This window comes from Hemiscyllium ocellatum, chromosome 43, assembly GCF_020745735.1.
Source record: "Hemiscyllium ocellatum isolate sHemOce1 chromosome 43, sHemOce1.pat.X.cur, whole genome shotgun sequence".
Classification (NCBI taxonomy): Eukaryota; Metazoa; Chordata; class Chondrichthyes; order Orectolobiformes; family Hemiscylliidae; genus Hemiscyllium; species Hemiscyllium ocellatum.
The window spans coordinates 18483952-18505881 of NC_083443.1; the positions used below are offsets into that span (position 1 = coordinate 18483952).

General features: G+C 44.4%; 1 protein-coding gene across 1 annotated transcript in view; it reads left to right on the plus strand.

Moving 5' to 3' along the window:
• The first annotated feature begins 1552 nt into the window (after window positions 1-1552).
• Window positions 1553-21930, plus strand: part of mtg1 (mitochondrial ribosome-associated GTPase 1) — a 38998-nt gene continuing 18620 nt past the window's right edge. Inside the window, exons 1-6 of the mRNA XM_060854071.1 lie at window positions 1553-1970; window positions 3676-3740; window positions 7307-7411; window positions 8842-8928; window positions 12300-12356; window positions 19415-19505. Of these exons, the coding sequence (XP_060710054.1) occupies window positions 1871-1970; window positions 3676-3740; window positions 7307-7411; window positions 8842-8928; window positions 12300-12356; window positions 19415-19505 (505 nt within the window). The 5' untranslated portion in view covers window positions 1553-1870. The remainder of the gene's footprint in view (window positions 1971-3675; window positions 3741-7306; window positions 7412-8841; window positions 8929-12299; window positions 12357-19414; window positions 19506-21930) is intronic.

Consider the following 21930-nt stretch of genomic DNA (forward strand, 5'->3'; position numbering starts at 1 on the left):
GTACAAATGCAAAATACAGTATTCTCCCCATCTGGGAATATAATGTCCTTCAACATATTAATTAATTGAGAGATGCTGTCCGAGTTTGGAGTGATTGAGAGACACTCACTGGATCTGGGATGATTGAGAGACACTCGCTAGGTCCGGTGTATTTGAGAGATGTTCATTTGGGCCTGAGGAGATTGAGCGACACTCCCTGGATCTAGGCTGACTGAGAGATGCTCCCTGGGTCCCGGGGTGATTGAGAGATGCTTCCCGGGTCCCAGGGTAATTGAGAGACGCTGCCAGGGTCCCGGGGTGATTGAGAGATGCTCCCTGAGTCCCGGGGTGATTGGGAGACACTCCCTGGGTGACTAGGAAACGCGCACCAACCCAGCGTGATTGAGAATCGCTCCCAGGGTCCCAGGTGATTGAGAGACGCTCCCCAGGTCCCGGGATGACTGAGAGACGCTCCCCGGGTCCTGGGTGATTGAGAGACACTCCCAGGGTCCTGGGTGATTGGGAGACGCTCCCAGGGTCCCGGGGTGATTGGGAGACGCTCCCCAGGTCCCGGGTGATTGAGAGAGTCTCCCCGGCTCCCGGGGAGATTGGTAGCTCACCTCCCAGGTCCCGGGGTGATTGAGAGACGCTCCCCGGGTCCCGGGTAATTGAGAGACGCTCCCTGGGTCCCGGGGTGATTGGGAGACGCTCCCTGGGTCACAGGTGATTGAGAGACGCTCCCCGGGTACTGGGATGATTGGGAGACGGTCCCCGGGTCCCGGGGTGATTGGGAAATGCTCCCTGGGTCCTGGGTGATTGAGAGAGTCTCCCTGGGTCCCGGGGTGATTGAGAGACGCTCCCCGGGTCCTGGGTGATTGAGAGAGTCTCCCTGGGTCCTGGGGTGATTGAGAGACGTTCCCCGGGTCCCGGGGTGATTGGGAGACGCTCCCCGGGTACTGGGATGATTGGGAGACGCTCCCACGGTCCCGGGGTGATTGAGAGACGTTCCCCGGGTCCCGGGTGATTGAGAGACGCTCCCCGGGTCCCGGGGTGATTGAGAGACCCTCCCCGGGTCCCGGGTGATTGAGAGACGCTCCCCGGGTCCCGGGGTGATTGAGAGACGCTCCCCGGGTCCCGGGTGATTGAGAGACGCTCCCCGGGTCCCGGGGTGATTGAGAGACGCTCCCCGGGTCCCGGGTGATTGAGAGACGCTCCCCGGGTCCGGGGTGATTGAGAGACGTTCCCCGGGTCCCGGGTGATTGAGAGACGTTCCCCGGGTCCCGGGTGATTGAGAGACGCTCCCACGGTCCCGGGGTGATTGAGAGACGCTCCCACGGTCCCGGGTGATTGAGAGACGCTCCCACGGTCCCGGGGTGATTGAGAGACGCTCCCACGGTCCCGGGTGATTGAGAGACGCTCCCACGGTCCCGGGGTGATTGAGAGACGCTCCCCGGGCCCTGGGTGATTGAGAGACGTTCCCCGGGTCCCGGGTGATTGAGAGACGCTCCCCGGGTCCCGGGGTGATTGAGAGACGCTCCCCGGGTCCCGGGTGATTGAGAGACGCTCCCCGGGTCCCGGGGTGATTGAGAGACGCTCCCCGGGTCCCGGGGTGATTGGGAGACGCTCCCCGGGTCCCGGGGTGATTGAGAGACGCTCCCCGGGTCCCGGGGTGATTGGGAGACGCTCCCCGGGTTCCGTGCGGCTTCAGGCGGAGGAGAAGCTTCGGCCTCTCGCTGTTTGTTGCGGGATTGAAGCGGCGGCCTCCCCGGGGAGAGAGTCTGGGTCCCGGCCCAGGCCCGCAGTGAGGCCCCGGCCCCAGGCCCGCAGTGAGGCCCCAGGCCCGCAGTGAGGCCCGGTCCCTCCGGAGACCCCCCTCCCCCTCCCCCTCCCCATGCGGGGCGGGGCGGCGTTGGCCGGTCTCCGGCTCCGGACCAGCTTCGAGTTTGGGAACCGGGAGGTGGCGAAATGGTTCCCCGGACACATGGCGAAAGGTGAGGGTCAGGGGTCAGAAACTAACCTGGCTGAGGTCAGGGGTCATGGTCAGGTACAGGGATGGGGTCAGGGGTCAGAAACTAACCTGGCTGAGGTCAGGGGTCATGATCAGGTACAGGGATGGGGTCAGGGGTCAGAAACTAACCTGGCTGAGGTCAGGGGTCATGGTCAGGTACAGGGATGGGGTCAGGGGTCAGAAACTAACCTGGCTGAGGTCAGGGGTCATGGTCAGGTACAGGGATGGGGTCAGGGGTCAGAAACTAACCTGGCTGAGGTCAGGGGTCATGGTCAGGTACAGGGATGGGGTCAGGGGTCAGAAACTAACCTGGCTGAGGTCAGGGGTCATGGTCAGGTACAGGGATGGGGTCAGGGGTCAGAAACTAACCTGGACTGGGGTCAGGGGTCGTGGATAGGGATAGGTCTCGGGCTTGGGTGAGGGTCAGAAACTAACCTGGCCTGGGGTCAAGGGTCATGGTCAGGGATGGGGGCAAAGTCAGAAACTAACCTGGCTTGGGGTCGGGGTCACAGACAGGGACTGGGTGAGGGTCAGGCTCAGGCTGCCTTAAAGTGCCTGCCTGTGATGTAGTGGTCGTGCCTCTCCCTCTGGACCAGAAGGCCCAGGTTCAAGTCCCACCTGCTGCAGCGATGTGTGCTACCCTGGGAATAATCTACTTTTAAAAAGACAACACTCTCAGTCTGAAACAATTCAGTGTAAGTCGGGATGTGAAGGATGTGAATGAGCTGGTGTTGGACTGGGGTGGACAAAGTTACCTGGTGTTGTGTGATTTTTAACAGTATAACTCAACACACAAGTGCAGGCCATTACCACCTCCAACAAGAGAGAACCTAAACATTGCTCCTTGACATTCAGAGGCATTACCGCCACACGCAAGTTTCTTTCTAAGCTGTCCACCATCCTGATGTGGAACTATATTACTTAAAGGTGACCCTATATCACCACGAAGGGTCAAAATCCTGAATCTACCTCCCTAATCAGAATTTTGGATTATCCAGCAAGATCACAAGGTCCCAATGCTTGGCTAAACAGTTATCTGGCGTTCAATAATCCGAACATTTGAATATCCGAACAAAATATTCCCCGTCCGTGTCATTCAGACAATCAAGGTTTCCCTGTACTTGACCTGCTATGTCTGAGTCAAGGCTCCCAATTCATTGCAGATCGCACTTGACTGGATTAAAAGAGGTTTTCTTTCATCAGCCAAGACTAGATTAAACTTCAGATTTCCAAGACGATATGCTTGAATTGCTCATTGCAACAGTTTATTGATCGCATAAAGCATTTAAAGTTGAAACCATAAAATCTATTAACTGTTTTTTTCTTGAATGTGTATGTTGTAATTTGTCTTGGCTTAAAGGATTGTCTTATTTACTTTGAGTAATGTTACTCTGACCAACTCCTGTGCAGGAGGTGGTCAAAAACAGCTAAGGTGACCCACTCTTGTATTGTTCTTTCCCTATTTTGGGTTTCCACAGCTTATCTGCTAAAGTTCCAATTTAAAGAAAACACGAAAACCCTGCTCAGATGCAGCTCATGTGCTAGCAGAAGTTTTATCTTGACCACGTTACTGTGTTGTGGTAATGCATTTAAATTAGTTTTGCCAATAATGGGCATCCAGGTAAATTCTTATGTTTCAGAACTGCAATCCATAACCTCAAGCCTGATTCTGTTGTGTTTCACTCCAGGACTCAAAAAGATGCAAGCCAGTCTGAAAAAAGTGGATTGCATTATTGAAGTTCATGATGCCAGGATATCCTTTGAGTTTTTGTTTCCTGCAGTTTACACCCAAATCTCAGTATGTATTCAAACATTTGGAAAAGTTAGGCATTTGCAATTAAAAATGGCAGTGCATCAATATGATATTTTAATATACCCTGTACAGAGAAGGCATTCATTATTAATAATGTACTTCATGTTCAAACTCTGTCAGGCCTAATTTGTTTAACATATAACAGCTCTGTGGTAGAATTAGAATGTTGGGGAAAATTTAGTGGGGTTTCCTTCAGTCCTGGTGTGCAGTCATCTTGAAATCAATTTTAGCCACTAAATTATTTTCTGTTGCAAATTGTCATTTTAAAACTGTCTCTCCTGTCTTCCCCCACTCACCCACCCCACAACAAGTACAAGGAGACCATAAACTTATTTGTCGCTATGAGTCTTTCCTTCAACTGCCTCTGTTACTTTTCTTTCTCCACCCAGCACACTAGATCTAATGTTCTTCAAGATTCCGTTCTTTTTTATATATCAGACTCTCATTTTCCATTTGTGTCTCCCCTCATGAGCTCTCTGAGCTCATCTTGACCATGAGACCCACTCCCTCATCCTTATTCCCACTAAACCACTAACTACCCATCATCCTTCCCTGGCCCCCATTGCTAGCTGAGATTAGAGCAACATTTAATGTAAGCAATAAAAAAAAAGTGCTCAAGAAACTCATCTGTGGAGAAAGAAATAGATAATGTATCGAGGCAAATATGTCTCCTGTTGACAACTAATCTTAAGTACAAGTTGGTGTTCATATTGTGAAGAGTTCTCTCTCTTCAGGTGATGTTCTCACTCTCCCTCAAATCTGCCAAATGGAAAAACACACAAAATTCCTCTGTACAAAGTTCCATCTTATTCATTAATGCCCTTTAGAGAGGGAAACAGCCACCCTTGCTGGGTCTGGCCTACATGTGACTCCACACCCACAGAAATATGTTTGTCTCTTAACTGCCCTCTGGGTAATTAGGGATGGGCAATAAATTCTGGCCCAGCCTATGTTGTCTTTGAATCCACATCTTGTGAATGGAATAAAAAAAATCTTCTTTTCGAAGTCCTTGAACAAACCAGTGTCCAAAGTCGATCACCTGATGAAGGAGCGACGCTCCGAAAGCTAGTTTGTTTCGAATTAAACCTATTGGACTATAACATGGTGTTGTATGATTTTTAACTTTGTACACCCCAGTATGACACCGGCACCTCCAAATCATTTCCAAAATCTATGTCTGTCTTTCCCGCAGCTCCATGTTTGAATCTCTCCAATCAGGTTTTTGCACTTTCAGAATACTGGAATGGCACTTATCAAAGTCTTAAACGCCATCCTATGTGACTGAGAGAGGGGTAAACGATCTCCTCTGATCCTATTTGCAGCCTTTGACAAGATTATCCACAGGATCCTTCAGCATCAGCTCGGTGGAGTTGCTTTTGCTTGTTTCACTTTTTGCCTGGTTAGTTGTAGCTAGAAAATCACCCCCAACAGATTATCTTCCTGCAGATCCCTCTCCAAGACTCTATACTTGACGCCCTCCTGTTTCTTATGTACATGCTGCCTCAAGGTGACACCACCCAAAAATAGCATCATATTCCACATGCACCATGTCAACACCAGCTCTACCTTGATACTACTACTCTGAACTCCATCTCAAAGTTGGCCTGCTGCTTGCTCAACATGGAGTACTGGCTGGTTGGAAAAGCTCTTCTATCGAAATATGGGGAAGACCAAAGCCATTGTCTTCAGACCCTGCGACAAACTTTGTTCCATTGGCACCAGCTCATTCTTCCTGACGATTGTCTAAGACAAGATCTGAAAGTGTGAAATCTTGGTATCATATTTGATCCCAATGTGTTTCCTACCACATTCAATCATCACTGAGACTGCCTGTTTCCACCTCAGTAATATTGACTGCTTCCACCTCTACCTTTGTTTGTTTTCTGCTAAATCTCTCATCCTTGCATTTGTTATTTTTAAATTTGATTATTCCAGAGCCAGCTTAATGAATTACCTAATGTCCGCCCTTTGTCAAAACTCTGCTACCCTGCTATCTCCTCAATCACACCAAGTCCTGTTCAGTTAAGACCCACATACTCATTGATATACACTCCCACTACAGCAGTACCTCAAGTTTAAAATTGTCATCCTCATTTTCAAATCCTTCAATGGCATTGTCCCTCCCTATTTCAGTAGTTGCATCAATCCCACAATAGTCAATAGATAAGTTCATGAATAAGAAATGTTTGGAGGGATAAGGGCCAAGGGCAGGCAGGTGGGACTAGATTGGGTTGGGATATCTGGTCGGCATGGACTGGTTGGACCGAAGGGTCTGTTTCCGTGCGGTCTGACTCTGATTCTAATCTCTTACTCCTGACAGTGTGTTATTGAGAAGAAAGTCTTCTTTCCCTTTCTTATGCAGTTGTTCAGACTTAATCCAAAGTGCAGCACTTCCTTATTACAGCCTATTACCTATGCTCAATTGGAGGATCGTCAGCTGGTTATGGTGCTCCTTTTTGCTTATATTGGTCAATGGTGTGGCAAAGATACTGGAATATCCCAGTCACTGGTTTCTAACAGGCAGTGGGAAATGTTCCAAATGAGTTTATCACATAGACCAGGAAAGGTTTCAGTTTGGCTTTGCCTCTTCAGATAAACTCATGCGAGACCTCAAAGCATTTCTTCACACTGTATTAATTGACACTAAATACATGATGCCCTTACAGGAGACATCTCAGCTTTTAATTGCTCTCGTTCCAACCTTGTGGCAGAATCTCTGTCACGACTCCAGAGGTTACTATTACGTCACAGCATACCTCAGAGGCTACCTGCATATTCCTTAAAACCTGTCTCTATAGGAAGGCCGAAGGATCAAACCATGTCAGTGCTAAATAATCTGCTAACATTATCAAAACTTGGTAAATTCACAACAAGAGAATTGTGTGCAGTTTTAGTCTCCCTAACTAAGAAAGGATGTTAGCAGATTATTTAGCACTGACATAGCCCTATCATAAAACATGGCTGAGATTTGTTTACTCAACATAAGGCATGGTTTGATCCTTCGGCCTTCCTATAGAGACAGGTTTTAAGGAATGTGCAGGTAGCCTCTGAGGTATGCTGTGACGTAATAGTGAGCTCTGGAGTCGTGACAGAGATTCTGCCAGAAGGTTGGAACGAGAGCAATTAAAGGCTGAGATGTCTCCTGCAAGGTCGTCATGTATTTAGTGTCAATTAATACTGGGTGAAGAAATGCTTTGAGGTCTCGCATGAGTTTATCTGACGAGGCAAAGCCAAACTGAAACCTTTCCTGGTCTATGTGATAAACTCGTTTGGAACATTTCCCACTGCCTATTAGAAACCAGTGACTGGGATATTCCAATATCTTTGCCACACCATTGACCAATCCAAGCAAAGAGGAGCACCATAACCAGCTGATGATCATGATGTTGAATCAGTTGGTGTCTGTAGAAGAATAGATCAGCATTGTTGTGATTTTAATCATTTCAGTTCATCTGTGGCTTTAAATTGCCTTTCTACGTGCAAAATTCCTTAACCATCAACATTACATTCCTTTGTCTGGACGTAACCCTATGTTTCAGGAGGCCCTGGGTGTCAGACCCCATCTACTAGTACTAAACAAAATGGATTTGGCTGATTTGACAAGTAAACAGGTCTGTATTTTAATAAGCTGAGCTGTAATTACATGCTATTTCCCTGTTTCTAAGAGGGCGACTTATATGTCTATTTGGGGTAAAATATCAGAAATTTATGGTGATAGTCCTGTGATTTTCACTCAGTATCTCAGTGGAGTGGCTCTGATAGTTTGGTGAAACGTTGATTTTCCTGCTGGTCAGATGCTGCCTGACCTGCTGCGCGTTTCCAGCACCACTCTACTCTTGACTCTGATAGTTTGGTGTTGACCTACAATGGTTGAAAATTTGCCACATATACGTGTCAACCAAAACAGTATTGCTCTTTGTTGCAGTGCCCTGACTCTGTCACCTTGCCGTATTTACTCCAACTAATTAGTGGTAGCCTTGTAGTAGTGTTCTGGGGGTCCGAGTTCAAATCACGCAATGCCAGATGGTGGAATTTGAATTAACATTTTTTTTAACAATCTGGAGTTATGGGTTTAATGATGACACTGAATCCATTGTCAATTGTCAGAAAAAACTCATCTGGTTCACTCATGCCCTTTAAGGAAGGAAACTGCCATCCTTGCCTGGTCTGGCCTACAGGTGACTCCAGATCAATAGCAATGTAGTTGGCTCTCGGGGATGGGCAATAAATGTTCATAATAAATGCCGTCACGCATGAATGAATTTTTGTTTTAATTAAGCAATTGGAATAGGCTGCAAGGCAGTCAATAATATTTAAGTAATGTTTATCTAATCACATGGGCCCATAATCTGCAGTTATTTACTAAACACAAGATCCTATCGTTAAAAGAATGTGTAAAATCACACGTTTTGAAAATAGAGTTAGCTTTGTCATCATTTTATAGTATAGGATCTCATGAACAAATTGAACTGGAGACTAACAGTGTTATGAATGTTTTGGATGATGAGTTATACAAATATTTGCTGTCCTCATGTTATACGGGAATTATGAAGCCATTTTCTTCTCAGTTCCAGAATCAAATGTGACTTAGAGGAGGGCAATCCTTCTTTCTGAATGAATGTAAATATAGACAGTGTGCCTTGCATTTATATAGCACCTGTCACATCCTCCAAAAGTCTAGTGTCAAAATGTGGTCACATTTGTTGGAAAAATTTTTCAAGTCTGTAGAACAAGTGTTAGGAGAATGGGTCTGGGTGGGTTGCACTTCAGCGGGTCAGTGTGGACTTGTTGGGCTGAAGGGCCTGTTTCCACACTGTAAGTAATCTAATCTAATCTAAGTAACACAACAACAGATGCAAACAATATTTTTGGAAGATCTTAGCTTTGAAAAGCATTGCATTGAGAATAAAACTTAGCACTTGACTAAAGCCGGATGTAAATATGGCCACACATTAGTCATGGAACAAATAATTTTAAGAACCTTCCTTAAGTCAAGTTAAAGGTCTTGCCTCATGGCAATCATTCTGTGTTTATTATTTAGAGAATCCTGAGACAGTTGGAACAGCAAAGAATCCAAAACATTCTCTTCACGGATTGCCTACGAGACAGAGATGTAAACGTGAAGAAAGTAAGTTCTTAACGTGGAATTTAACTTGTTTGAAAGAGTGATGGAGAACCTGCCAGTGGGCCATTCTGTGAGCTCCCTCACGATCAGTCACATCTCTTCTCAAGTTAGTGGCAGCCATTATGGATATCCACTCCAACGTGGATGCATTCAGAGTGATGTGCAAAAGAGCTGAGGGACAAGTTCTCTTTTCTCTCGCAGCAAGTCATTAGGATATGGACTGTACCGCCTGAAAATGTGCTGAGGCTGATTCAATTAAGGCATTCAAGAGGGTGTCAAATGATTATTTGTCCAAAAATAGTGTGCAAGGATATGGGGAGAAATCAGAAGTTTGGCACTAGCTAACAATACTCATTTGAAGAGCCAGTGCAGACACAATTGGCTGAATGGTGTCCTCTGCACCATAACAATTCTGTGATTCAAAGTGACAATAATCATTGAATGATGGGCATTCATTCAGCAATGGATCTCTCCTTGAACTCTGACCTCTGCAGCAATAGCAGACACAGGTTTTCCTCACTCCCTGCCCTTCTGATTAACCTTTTGAGACAGTGAAGAATCCTGCTCATCTCCACCATGTTGGCCATTATCAGGACTAAGAGAAACAGGCCGTCGGACATTCTACCCCATTGTAAATATGGTAGGAGCCAATAAAGTTGAAAATCTTTGCTGTTATGGCTAAATGTTTGTGAATGGTCTGTGTTTGCAACCCTGAGCTGTACATCCCCTTTCACATACAGATCCCGAATTAACCTTAACTTTCGCAGTGGATCAGGTTGTTGGGATGTATATCTATACGCCGAGGGAGGGTAGACCTGTAGTTGCTGCTTGGGAAATCGGGGGGCGCTGCGGAACTGCTGTTTGGACTGTTTACCGAAACTGCCTGTGCAGCTGGACTACCAAGGTCAGACCAATACAATGGCGGAGACCTCGGAGACCTTGTTTACGAGACAGACCATCTCGTGGATACCTGCCAAGGCCGAGGCCTGTTCACAGGAAGCCTTTGTCTGTGAGAGATCACGTGTGTGAGTGATTACGTAGCGTTAGCTTAGCAAACAATATATCAAGCAGGGGTTTTTGGAAAGATTTCTGAAGGCGCTTTCTTCAGTGAGCAGTAAATATCTCACTGTATTACGTACGTCTCTCTCTCAGTAAAAGCTTATATTTTGAATCAGATCCAGTGTCTCTCTCCTTCAAACGAACACCGGGGACGGTAGCTCCGTCCTAACAAGGTGCATGATTTCCTTCAGTTGAATTGGTTTGTTCGTTAAAGAAACCTAACTTTGTTTTAGCAAAGCTTCCTGGCTTTTGAGAAGGTCAGGCAAATAAAATGAAATTTAAGAACTATTTGCACTGTTCTCCTGTGGAACTCTGTCCATGAATATTTCACGAGATATCTGTATGACATTTTATTTATCACTGAGTCTCTGCTGGTAATATTTCTTGATGGGAAAGCTGATAAGATGGTCCTTACAACTCGTCCTCAGTCTCCACTCCCCATATACCTGTAGAAGGTACAGGGTGACTGATTCCTACAGCAATTCCCTGACTTGCTGGTTAAGAGGCACAGCTTAGAGTAACTGCTGTGGGAGAGAGGAGAAAAACTGCCATGTTCGAGCAGCAGAAATAAATTGTTGGAGAAACTCAGCAGGTCTGACTGCATCTGCGCAGATAAAGCAGTCATTGTTTTAGGTTCCATGACCCTTCGTAAGAACTCATCAGGATTCTGATGAAATGTTACTGGATCTGAATCATTGACTCTGCTTTCTCTCCACAGATGCTGCCTGACCTGCTGAGTTTATCCAGCAGTTTGTGTTTCAGATTTTCAGCATCTGTAACCCTTGGTTTTACTTTGGTATCCATCTTCAGCCTTGAGATGCTTCTTAACTTAAGGCAAAAACAACTCCTCCTCTAAAGGTCTGCCAAAACATTCATGCCAGCAAAAGTGAGGACTTCAGATGCTGGAAATTAAAGTCTAGATTAGATTAGATTCCCTACAGTGTGGAAACAGGCCCTTCGGCCCAATAAGTCCACACCGACCCTCCAAAGAGTAACCCGCCCAGACCCATTTCCCTCTGACTAATGCACCTAACACTATGGTGCAATTTAGCATAGCCAATTCACGTGACCTGCACATCTTTAGACTGTGGGAGGAAACCTACGCAGACAAGGGAAGAAGGTGCAAACTCCACACAGACAGTCACCCAAGGTTGGAATTGAACCTGGGACCTTAGTGCTGTGAGGCAGCAGTGCTGACTACTGAGCCACCGTGCCGCCCAGGATTCTTGATGAAGGGCTTTTGCCCGAAACATCGATTTTCCTGCTCCTCAGATGCTGCCTGACCTGCTGTGCTTTTCCAGCACCACTCTAGACTAAAACATTCATGCCTCCAAGCTGTGCTGTTACCTGGGAGCCAATCACAATGCATTTGGCAGGCAGAAAGTGTTTGTCATTGAAAACTGGTCACTAGCACACCAACCAGTCAGCTTCTTGTCACCAACCAAAGTTCCATTCATGTACAGATCCCGAGCTCTAGTTATTCTGCAAATTGGGCTTCCACTACTATTGAACAAGCAGCTGTGTAAACAGTACTTACACAGAGTGTCAGGGTTACCTGCTTTAAAAAAAAATCGATCCTTCAATAATCCTTGGTTTTTCAAAGGGTTAATTTCCCATTTCAGTCCATAATTGAAAATGCTGAAAAATAATGATACTGTGTTCGGAGCAGAGTTGCACCTGTCTCCAGATAGTGAACCAAAGCTTCCTTGATTCTTGCGTTGTAGTCACTGGGAATGTGCAAAATGGCAGCATTTGAACTACTAAATCATTAATAGCCAAATAAACCAGAGTCCATTATAAGAATTGCTGAAAATGTGTTGCTGGTCAAAGCACAGCAGGCCAGGCAGCATCTCAGGAATAGGGAATTCGACGTTTCGAGCATAAGCCCTTCATCAGGAAGGGCTTATGCTCGAAACGTCGAATTCCCTATTCCTGAGATGCTGCCTGGCCTGCTGTGCTTTGACCAGCAACACATTTTCAGCTGTGATCTCCAGCATCTGCAGACCTCATTTTTTACTCCATTATAAGAATACATAGCCCAAAACCAATGCATGTACCTGAGACAAAAACAGAAATTGCTGGAAAAACTCAACAAGTCTGGCAACGTCTGTGAAGAGAAATCAAAGTTAATTTTTTGGGTCCGGTGACCCTTCCTCATGTCCCTGAGTTATGTTTTGGTGAGCCACATTTGAAATTTCTCTTTGATGTTAAGCACCATAAAGAGAATCGAATGATCAGATTTAAAGATACTTAGCTGGAAATGCATGAACTGTTTTAAGTTTTTAGCTTACTCATTACTTGCTGCTTATTGGCAGATTGTTCCTGCTGTTACAGAGCTCATTCAGAAAAGTGACCGGTTTCACAGAACAGAGGTAAGCAACTCAGGTGGCTACTGTTTAGAATATCTATACAGTGACTTAATACACGCTCTTGCTGCATGCGAATCTGTGTTGTTCATCGATTTTCTACTGAAAGACTGTAAACTGTATCACAGTGATTATAGAGAACAGTATTTGTGTATGTTTGGGAACATGGGAGTCACCATATTATTGAGAAAAGATGACTTTCATGCTAAGCTGCACAGAGGCTAGAACGTATAACACAGGTCTTGTTCAGAGGACCATTTATTCACTGTCACACAAAATAAATTGCCATACACAAATATGAAATATTAATGCGAACATTGACTAGGCTTGTAAAACACATCATGTAAGGCCGAACCTGTAAACAAATCATCTTTGGAATTCAATTGATATTCATTTACAAAAGAAATATATTCTGTTCCCCCATTCATCATTGCATTGTCATAACCAAAATTTGAAATGTTCAAATACATCAACTTTCTTTGAATTGAGCTCAAACTCACTCTTCACTGTACTGATCCCCTCTATTACTTGTAAATTGATAAGTATCTGAACAGTAATGCTGTTCAGCAGAGAAATTCTGAGATGAGTTATTATTAAAATAGGAAAGCTGCATCTCGGTTTAAGGTAGTCAGACACCCTTTATATCAGTTAGAGTGAGACGTTTTTAGAAAATTTACTAGTCAAGGCGGTGACAGTGAAATTTTCAGGGAGAATGAGAATGAAGCCAGATATGATATTATGAAAGTTGGTACACCGAGAGAGAATAGATTGCTTTAATATTGTCACTCCTACCTAGGTACAGTGAAAGGCATATAATGTCCCTATGTGCCGATACTATCTTGGATTACAGAATAAATTATGTAAATGATAAAATACTGAATAGATTTTTATTTTTTTTTGTAGATATTTTTATTGAAATTTAACATTTTTGCAAATTTACAAAAATAAACAAAACTCTCAAATACAAACATTGATGTACAATTAAATCATATATACAATAGTCATAATTTAACAAAGAAAAGAGAAAGAAAGAAAACAAAAAGAGAAAAAAAAAGAAACAAAAAAAGAAAGAAAAAAAAAACTCAACTTTCTACTAATCTAACCTATAACTAACCAGAGTGTATACCTAAGTCTCTTACATGCTCGGAATGTATAAACATCAAATATAATAAAACCCGTATTCGCGCAGGATTCCTCTCCCAAGGGGCCCCGGAGCAGCCCGGTCTGAAATCTTCAGTAAATAAAAGCCCTTGTTAGGATAGCCGAAATATCTGCATTTATATAATTCAAAAAGGGCTGCCATATTTTATAAAATAATTCAGTCTTTCGGTGCACCATATTTGTGAGGAAGTCAAGGGGGATATATTCCATAATTAATCTGTGCCAATTTGAAAGTCCAGGGGGGCCCTCAGCCACCCAGTTCACCAAAATATTTTTCCTTGCACAGAAAAAGAGAATAGAAAATAGTCTCTTCCCATGCATATCCAGAGATGAGAGGTTCGAAAAGCCCAAAAGGAGAGATACAGGGTCCACCCTAATTTCCGTTCCTAAAATTTCTGTCAGGGTATTTGCCACTTTAGTCCAGTATCTGCGGATTTTCTGACAAGTCCACAGACAATGTACAAGAGTACCCACCTCTATTTTGCATTTGGGACACATTGGAGATGCTCCTGCCTTAAACTTTGCCAGTCGAGCCGGAGCTATATGGGCCCTATGAAGTATCTTTAGTTGGATAGCCTGAGTTCTGTTACAGATAGCAATTCTTCTAGCATTTTCCCAAATGTCATTCCACATATCCTCAGAGATTTCTAGCCCCAAGTCCTGCTCCCATGTTTTAAGCAGGTCATCCATGTCTCCTGAGACTCCATCATGTAGCAAATGGTATATAGTACTAACGGAGGATGCCCCCGCTGGTCGTAAGACATTACGTTCTCTGTCTGATTTATAAAGACTATCTATTAATGTAGTCTTCCTCTGTATATAATCACGAACTTGGAAGTATCGAAAGAGATCCCCATTAGGTATTCCGAATTTCAGACGCAGCTGCTCAAAGGACATCAGGATCCCATCTTTAAATAGGTCCCCTAAGCATGAGATGCCCCTGGATCTCCAGAGTTTAAAGGTGGCATCTGTAATCCCTGGTTGGAATCCCCATGCGCCTACTATTGGTGCATGAGGGGATGTTTTATGTGAGTTACCCTCATTTTGCCGCATTATATTCCAGGCCTTAATTGTGTTTAATATTATGGGATTTTTACAGTGGTCTGTAATGATTTTCCTCTTATCTGAAAATAAAAGGTTAATAAGTGGGTATTTTACTTGGGAGGCTTCGATATCCAGCCAAATTGATTGTGGATCAGATGAAACCCAATCAGCTATGTAACTTAGTAGGGAGCTTAACTGATATTTCCTAAAGTCTGGGAAGTCCAGTCCTCTCCTTGCCTGTGGAAGCTGTAGCTTCTTCAGCTTAATAAGGGGCCGTCTATGGTTCCAAATAAAGGAGCCCAACCAGCCATATAATTTACGTAGGGCTAGCCTTGGCAGCATCAGCGGGAGCATTCTCATAGGATATAAGAGACGGGGCAGAACATTCATTTTAATTAATGCTATTCTCCCTAGCCAGGAAATCGGAAGGTCTCTCCATCGCTGGAGGTCCTGCCTTATCCTTTCCATTAATTGTACAAAATTAGCCCTATACAGCTGATCAAATACTGGCGTGATAAAAATACCTAAATATAAGAAGCCCTCCAGGGACCAACGGAAGGGAAAAGGGGATCCGTCCATTAAGTGGGGTATCATAGCCAGACCACCCATTGGCATGGCTTCCGATTTTGAAAAATTAATTTTATAGCCTGAGAATGCACTAAATGTATTAATAACTTGAATTAGACGAGGCACTGACATTAAAGGATTACTGAGGAATAAGAGAACGTCATCTGCATAGAGGGTAATTTTGTGTTTACCTGTACCAATCCTCGGGGCCGTTATATTAGAATCAGTCCGAATGGCTTCTGCTAATGGTTCGATTATCAGTGTAAACAACAATGGTGAGAGAGGACATCCTTGACGGCAGCCCCTACCCACACTGAAGCCATCCGATCTTAACCCATTAGTAATAACAGCTGCTTTGGGGTCATTATACAATGTTGAAACCCATTTGGTAAACACCTGTCCAACGCCAAACCTTTCCAATGTGTAAAATAAATATGACCATTCAACCCTATCGAATGCCTTTTCCGCATCCAATGAAATTACTACTCCTGGTATCTTTCCCTGATGGCAGGCTTGGATCATATTCAAGACCCTTCTGATATTATTGGATGATCTGCGGCCCTTAATAAATCCCGTCTGGTCCTCCTTTATAATATATGGCAGTACCCTTTCTAGTCTTAGTGCTAACATTTTTGAGAGAATTTTAAAGTCTACATTTAGTAAGGATATTGGTCTGTAAGATGCACAATCTTCTGGGTCTTTTCCTTTTTTGAGGATAAGAGAAATATTTGCTTCTTTCAGCGTGGGCGGGAGACAGACCTGACTATGCGCAAAATTATACATATCCATAAGTGGGTCAACCAATATTCCTGTAAATTCTTTATAGAATTCAGCTTGAAAACCATCCGGGCCCGGTGCTTTTCCGCTCTGAAGTTGCCTAATTGCCTCAAGTATTTCTTGGACTGTTAAAGGGGTATTTAGGGCCGACACCTGTTCCGGAGTCAGGCCCGGGAAGGTCAAATTTTTAAAAAATGACTGCATCCTCCTAATCCTATCTTCACAATCCTGCGAGCTATATAGTTCAGAATAAAATTCTTTAAAGGTCGCATTGATCTTTTTATGATCATGAGTCAGGGTACCTGTACTTTCCTTGATGGTCGGAATAGTTTGAGGGGCTTTCTTTTTCTTTGCAAGAAATGCTAAGTATCTACCCGGTTTGTCGCCATATTCATATAATCTTTGTTTCGCAAATAATATTTCCCTTTTAGCCGTTTGAGTAAGCGCGGTGTTTAAAGCTGTCCTAAGAGCTGTAATCCTCTGCAATTTTGTGATAGAAGGTCTATCAGCGTATGCTGTTTCGGCTGCTTTTCGGCGAGCTTCGAGCAGACGCTGTTGCTCTCCCTTCATTTTCCTCTGGGTCGCTGACTAGGAGATGATCAAACCTCGTGCATAAGCTTTGATGGTCTCCCACATCATTGACGGATTGCTAGCCGTACCAGTATTAATTTCTAAAAAAGTTTTAAGTTCTTGGGAGAAGTACTTTAAAAATTTGCTATCTTTTATCAGGAAGGGGTCCATACGCCAATGCCGAGTGGATGTCCCATTGTTCTTTACCTTAGTTTCCATGTATACAGCGGCATGGTCAGAGATTGCTATAGTACCTATTTTACAGGTTGCTATAGAATTTAGAAAAATCGATGGGGCAAAAAACATATCAATTCTTGTGTGACATTTATGTGGATTAGAGTAGAAAGAAAAATCTCTACCCTGTGGATGGAGACATCTCCATACATCTACCAATCCTAATTCTTTATTCAGGTCCGCCAGTTGTCTAGATCTGGGAGATACTCCAGCGGCACTCTTGGGAATCCTGTCTATTTCCGGATCCATAATACAATTAAAGTCTCCCCCTATAATTGTATGACGGGCACCAAAGGCCATCAGTTTTGAAAAAGCTTCCGTTATGAATTTAAAGGGGTGTGCCGGGGGGCAGTACACATTTAAGATCCCATATTCCTCTCCATTTATGAGGGCTTTAATCAAAATATATCATCCAGATTCGTCTTTTATCTGATTTAGAATTTTCAAAGGGAAGTTCTTCCGGACAAGGATAACGACTCCCCTGCTTTTTGAATTAAAAGAGGAAAAAAAGGCCTGATCAAATCCACCCTGTCGTAATTTTAAGTGTTCTTTATCCGACAGGTGTGTCTCCTGTAGGAGAGCTATATCAACTCTCTCCTTCTTAAGATTTGATAATATTTTCTTCCTTTTAACTGGCGAATTACTCCCCCTGACATTCCAGGTGCACCACTTAACCGACTGTTCAGCCATAATCATCTGGACAGATCCGAGACCCCTCGGGAGGGGAAAGAGAACATCCCGAGCATGGAGCATACAAGATTTACAAAAGTAAAGACTCTCTGATACACTCAAAACAATATAACAAAAAACTCTTTCTAAGTATAAAAGATATAACACATTCCGAATTGGAGATTTTCTCCCTTGTTCCCAGGGAGCGTCACTTCCTCTCCCACAGTCCATCTTACCCTCTTCCAACCAGTGCCCCACCCTTGACCCAGGTGTTCCTCAATAAAATGAGGAGAATTCAAATATAATATAAAGCTAGAGTTAACAGTGAACACCCCACCCCCACCCACACCCACATCTAAATATATTTGGGAATATTAATACCATATATAACTATAAGATTACAATCTCAACATGTAATACTTAAATATAATACCACAAAATAACAGGGGAAAGAAAAACAACCCCGCTCCTAAAAACAGAAATAAAATAGAATAAGGTAACCACCTCTCCCCATCAACATTAACCAAACGCCCCAACATATGTATATACATACACACATAGGGGGAAAGATAAGAAAAGATGAAGGGATGTAAACCAAAATAATGGGAAAGGCAGACCAGCGTCCACAATCTCTTACAGTTTATTTAAGAGAGTCCAAGAATTCCTTAGCCTTCTCCGGTGATCCGAAGTTATATATGGATCCTTCGTGGCTAAGGCGTAGCGTCGCTGGATATCGTAAGTGTACTGAATATTTAAGTCCCTTAAACGCTTCTTCGCCTCATCGAATGCCTTCCTCTTTCGGACCAAAGCTGGGGAGAAGTCCTGGAACAGCATGATCCTGGATCCTTTGTGGGTCATAGCTTGGGGATCTTTTCCCAGATTTCTTGAGGCTTCCAGGAGCATCTGCCTCTCCCTATTGCTCTGCAGCTGGAACAGGACCAGGCGTGGGCGCTGGGTTGAGCCGGGCCCACGTACTGTGACCCGGTAGGCCCATTCTACCCTTACCTGGCCTGATCCATTATGCAGATTTAAAAGTTGTGGCAGCCAATGCTCTAAGAATGCTGTCAGCTGACCTCCCTCTTCCTGCTCGGGCAGGCCCAACAACCGAATATTTTTTCTACGACATCGATTTTCGAGGTCATCAATGTGGTTTTCTAGGTTCTGGACTCGATTCTCGAGAAAATGGATGTGGTCGGCTGCCGATTTTATCCCAGTCTCTGAGGCTGCGGCCTTCGACTCCACCTCTCTGACTCGGCACTCCAATTCCTGAATGTCTCTGCCCTGCTTCTGCAGCTCGGCTGATAGTGCTTCTCTGCTCTGCCGAGACTCATCAATAAAAGCATCAATCTTCGCCTCCCACCTGGCAAACATCTCCTCAAAGCTCATCTTCATTGGTAAATCTCCTGAAGTAGCTGAAGACACCTTTGTTGCAGCTGAAGAGGGAGAGGGTGGGGGAGGGGTCCCTGCTTTCTTAGAGCCGCCTGTTCCCTTCCCTTTACTCATTTTCCAGCTAGTATTAGACTATTTAAATGTACTAATAGGTAACTATTTAAGGTTAACAACTATTATAAATGGTTTAGTGAGTGTGGTGGGGGTGGATAGCCCACTTTGCCCAAGTTTTGGGTAGAGCACTGTGGACTCAGTCTTGCTGGGTCGCCGCCATCTTGGATCCCCCATACTGAATAGATTAATATTAAATTGATATTACTAAAACTAAAAGAGCTTAAAAGTTCATCATTCCCTCTCCATAGAGTTCACTCTCTCTGCTCCTGCAGTCATCGCTGTCTGCATCGTTCCCAGGGTCCTGGCAATCTGCTCTTTTTCTCCTGTCCCCTTTTCTCGTAGCTTTTTCTCACGTTTGATCAAGTACTTTGAAATGCTAGCTGTCACCACTGTGTTGGATTTCTGTATGACTGTAGTGAGTTTAAATTACATTAATAACAATGTTTACAAGCACATTTGTTTAGAAATATGCACACTTGGTCATTCAGGACAAGGCGGGGGTGATGCATAATATTGTCATTTATTTTGTTTCTCTGCAGAACTTAGAATATTGCTTGATGGTAATTGGTGTACCAAATGTTGGCAAGTCGTCTCTCATTAATGCCATGCGAAGGATGTATTTAAAAAAAGGTGTGGTATTTCTCCAAACTTTGTACATAGGCATGTGGCTCTGAATACCTGCATAAATTAATGTTGAATGCAGTGCTAGCTGCAAAGCTGTGTAGACCTGTTTTTAACTTCTTTTTAACTGCTAAGTTAATTTTAAGAATGAAGCGAACAAAGGGATAAGTGAGCCTGGGGTGAAGTGAGAACACTAAGATGCTGATTCCAAAATGGTACGGATTAAAGACTGAGGGTCACACTAAATAAGAGGAGCCCACACTCTGCTGGTGGGGAGCTGCATTGGTAAAAATTGCAGTTGGCAGAATTGGAGTGACAGTATTGTGAATCTATTTTTGACTAAACTTCCTTTCGTAAGCTTCTCGGGACAGAGGAACTCGTGCTAAAATTCCACAGTTGGTCTCAGAAACGCAGCATGGAGGGTCTCATGTTGAACGTTAAACATTTCATCATTCTTTTTGAAATAATATTGGATAGTACTTTCTGTAATGAGGGGTGCGTGTTGCTGGCCCAGCTGGCAATTATTGCTCATCCCTAGTTGCCCTTTAGAAGACGGCGGTGAACTGCCCTTTTGAACTTGTCAAAATCTGTTTGACATAGGCTGACCCACAATGCCACTTGGAAGGGAATTCCAGGATTTTGACCCAGCAACACTGTCTGTCTTGTTCCTTGGTGCTTCCTTGTGTGAAACATTATCCTCAACAGTTAAAGTGGGAAACATCATTTGTGGGCGGCACGGTGGCACAGTGGTTAGCACTGCTGCCTCACAGCGCCTGAGACCCGGATTCAGTTCCCGACTCAGGCGATTGACTGTGTGGAGTTTGCATGTTCTCCCCGTGTCTGCGTGGGTTTCCTCCGGGTGCTCCGGTTTCCTCCCACAGTCCAAAGATGTGCGGGTCAGGTGAATTGGCCAAGCTAAATTGTCCGTAGTGTTAGGTAAGGGGTTAATGTAGGGGTATGGGTGGGTTGCGCTTCGGCGGGTCGGTGTGGACTTGTTGGGCCGAAGGGCCTGTTTCCACACTGTAAGTAATCTAATCTAAACCTAATGAAGGTCCCCGTTACAAAGTATGTGTGTGTGTGTGTGTGTGTGTGTGTGTGTGTGTGTGTGTGTGTGTGTGTGTGTCCCAGGAAGACTGTGCCATCTACCTGTCCCTCTGCTTCAGGCCTCCATGAGAAGTAACTTTCTAGTGTGCACCTTTCTCTGATCAATGAGTGAGACCTTGTCACCAGGCTATTCAATACTGCTGCCTAACCAACTATTTGACCTTATACAAGAGTCTGAACTGACTGAACAAAGTTGTTTTTTTAATCCTTTATAAGAAAGCATCAGGCCGCATACTGGAACCTGCTGTCCTCCCTAACCACAACTCTCACCACCCATTTCCACCTCTGCACCTTTGTCTAATCCAGCCCCTGCCTCTTTCACAATTAGACATTTCCAACAATTCCCCTGATGGCCTGTGCTGTTCATGCAGAATCAAAGTTGAGCTCATTCAAAAGTCTGGTGGAAATGTTCTAACTTACACCATGTTCAGACTCCACCACTCTGTTCACTGACAGCGGTGGTATTGTGGTGTTATCACTGGGCTAGTAATTCAGAACCCCAGGTTGATGTTCTGGAGAGATGGGTTTGATCCCCACCGTTGCAGATACATGGGAGCACCACCAAGATCCCCTCTAAGCCACTCACCATCCTCAAATGGAAATATGTTGCCATTTCTTCAGTATCACTGGGCTGAAATCCTAGAATTCTTCGAGTAAAAAGTGAGGTCTGCAGATGCTGGAGATCAGAGCTGAAAATGTGTTGCTGGTTAAAGCACAGCAGGTCAGGCAGCATCCAAGGAACAGGAAGTTCGACGTTTCGGGCCAGAGCCCTTCATCAGGAGGGCTGATGAAAGGCTCTGGCCCGAAACGTTGAATTTCCTGTTCCTTGGATGTTGCCTGACCTGCTGTGCTTTAACCAGCAACACATTTTCAGCTGAAATCCTTGAATTACCTTCCTAATGGCATTGTAGGTGTGGACTGCAGCATGTGGATGGCAGCAGTTCAAGAAGGCAGCTCACTGCCACCTACTCAGGGGCAACGAGCGATAGGCAATAAATGCTGGCCACGAGTGACTGAACAAAATGTGATATTTGAATTCAGTAAAAATCTGGAGTAACCAAATAACCTCTCGCCAAAACCAATCTGGTTCAGTAATGCCCTTTAGGGAAGGAAATCTGCTGTCCTTACCTGGTCTAGATGTGACTCCAGACTACAACAATGCCCTCTGGGTAATTAGGGATGGACAATAAATTCTGGCCTACCAACGTCCCATGAATGAATTAAAAACAATATTAGCTCCAGCAACACCTCAGTGATAAAGTTCTCATCTTGATCTCAGATTCTTCCATGGTGTCACCCTTTCTATTTCTGTGACCTTCTCCAGCCTACA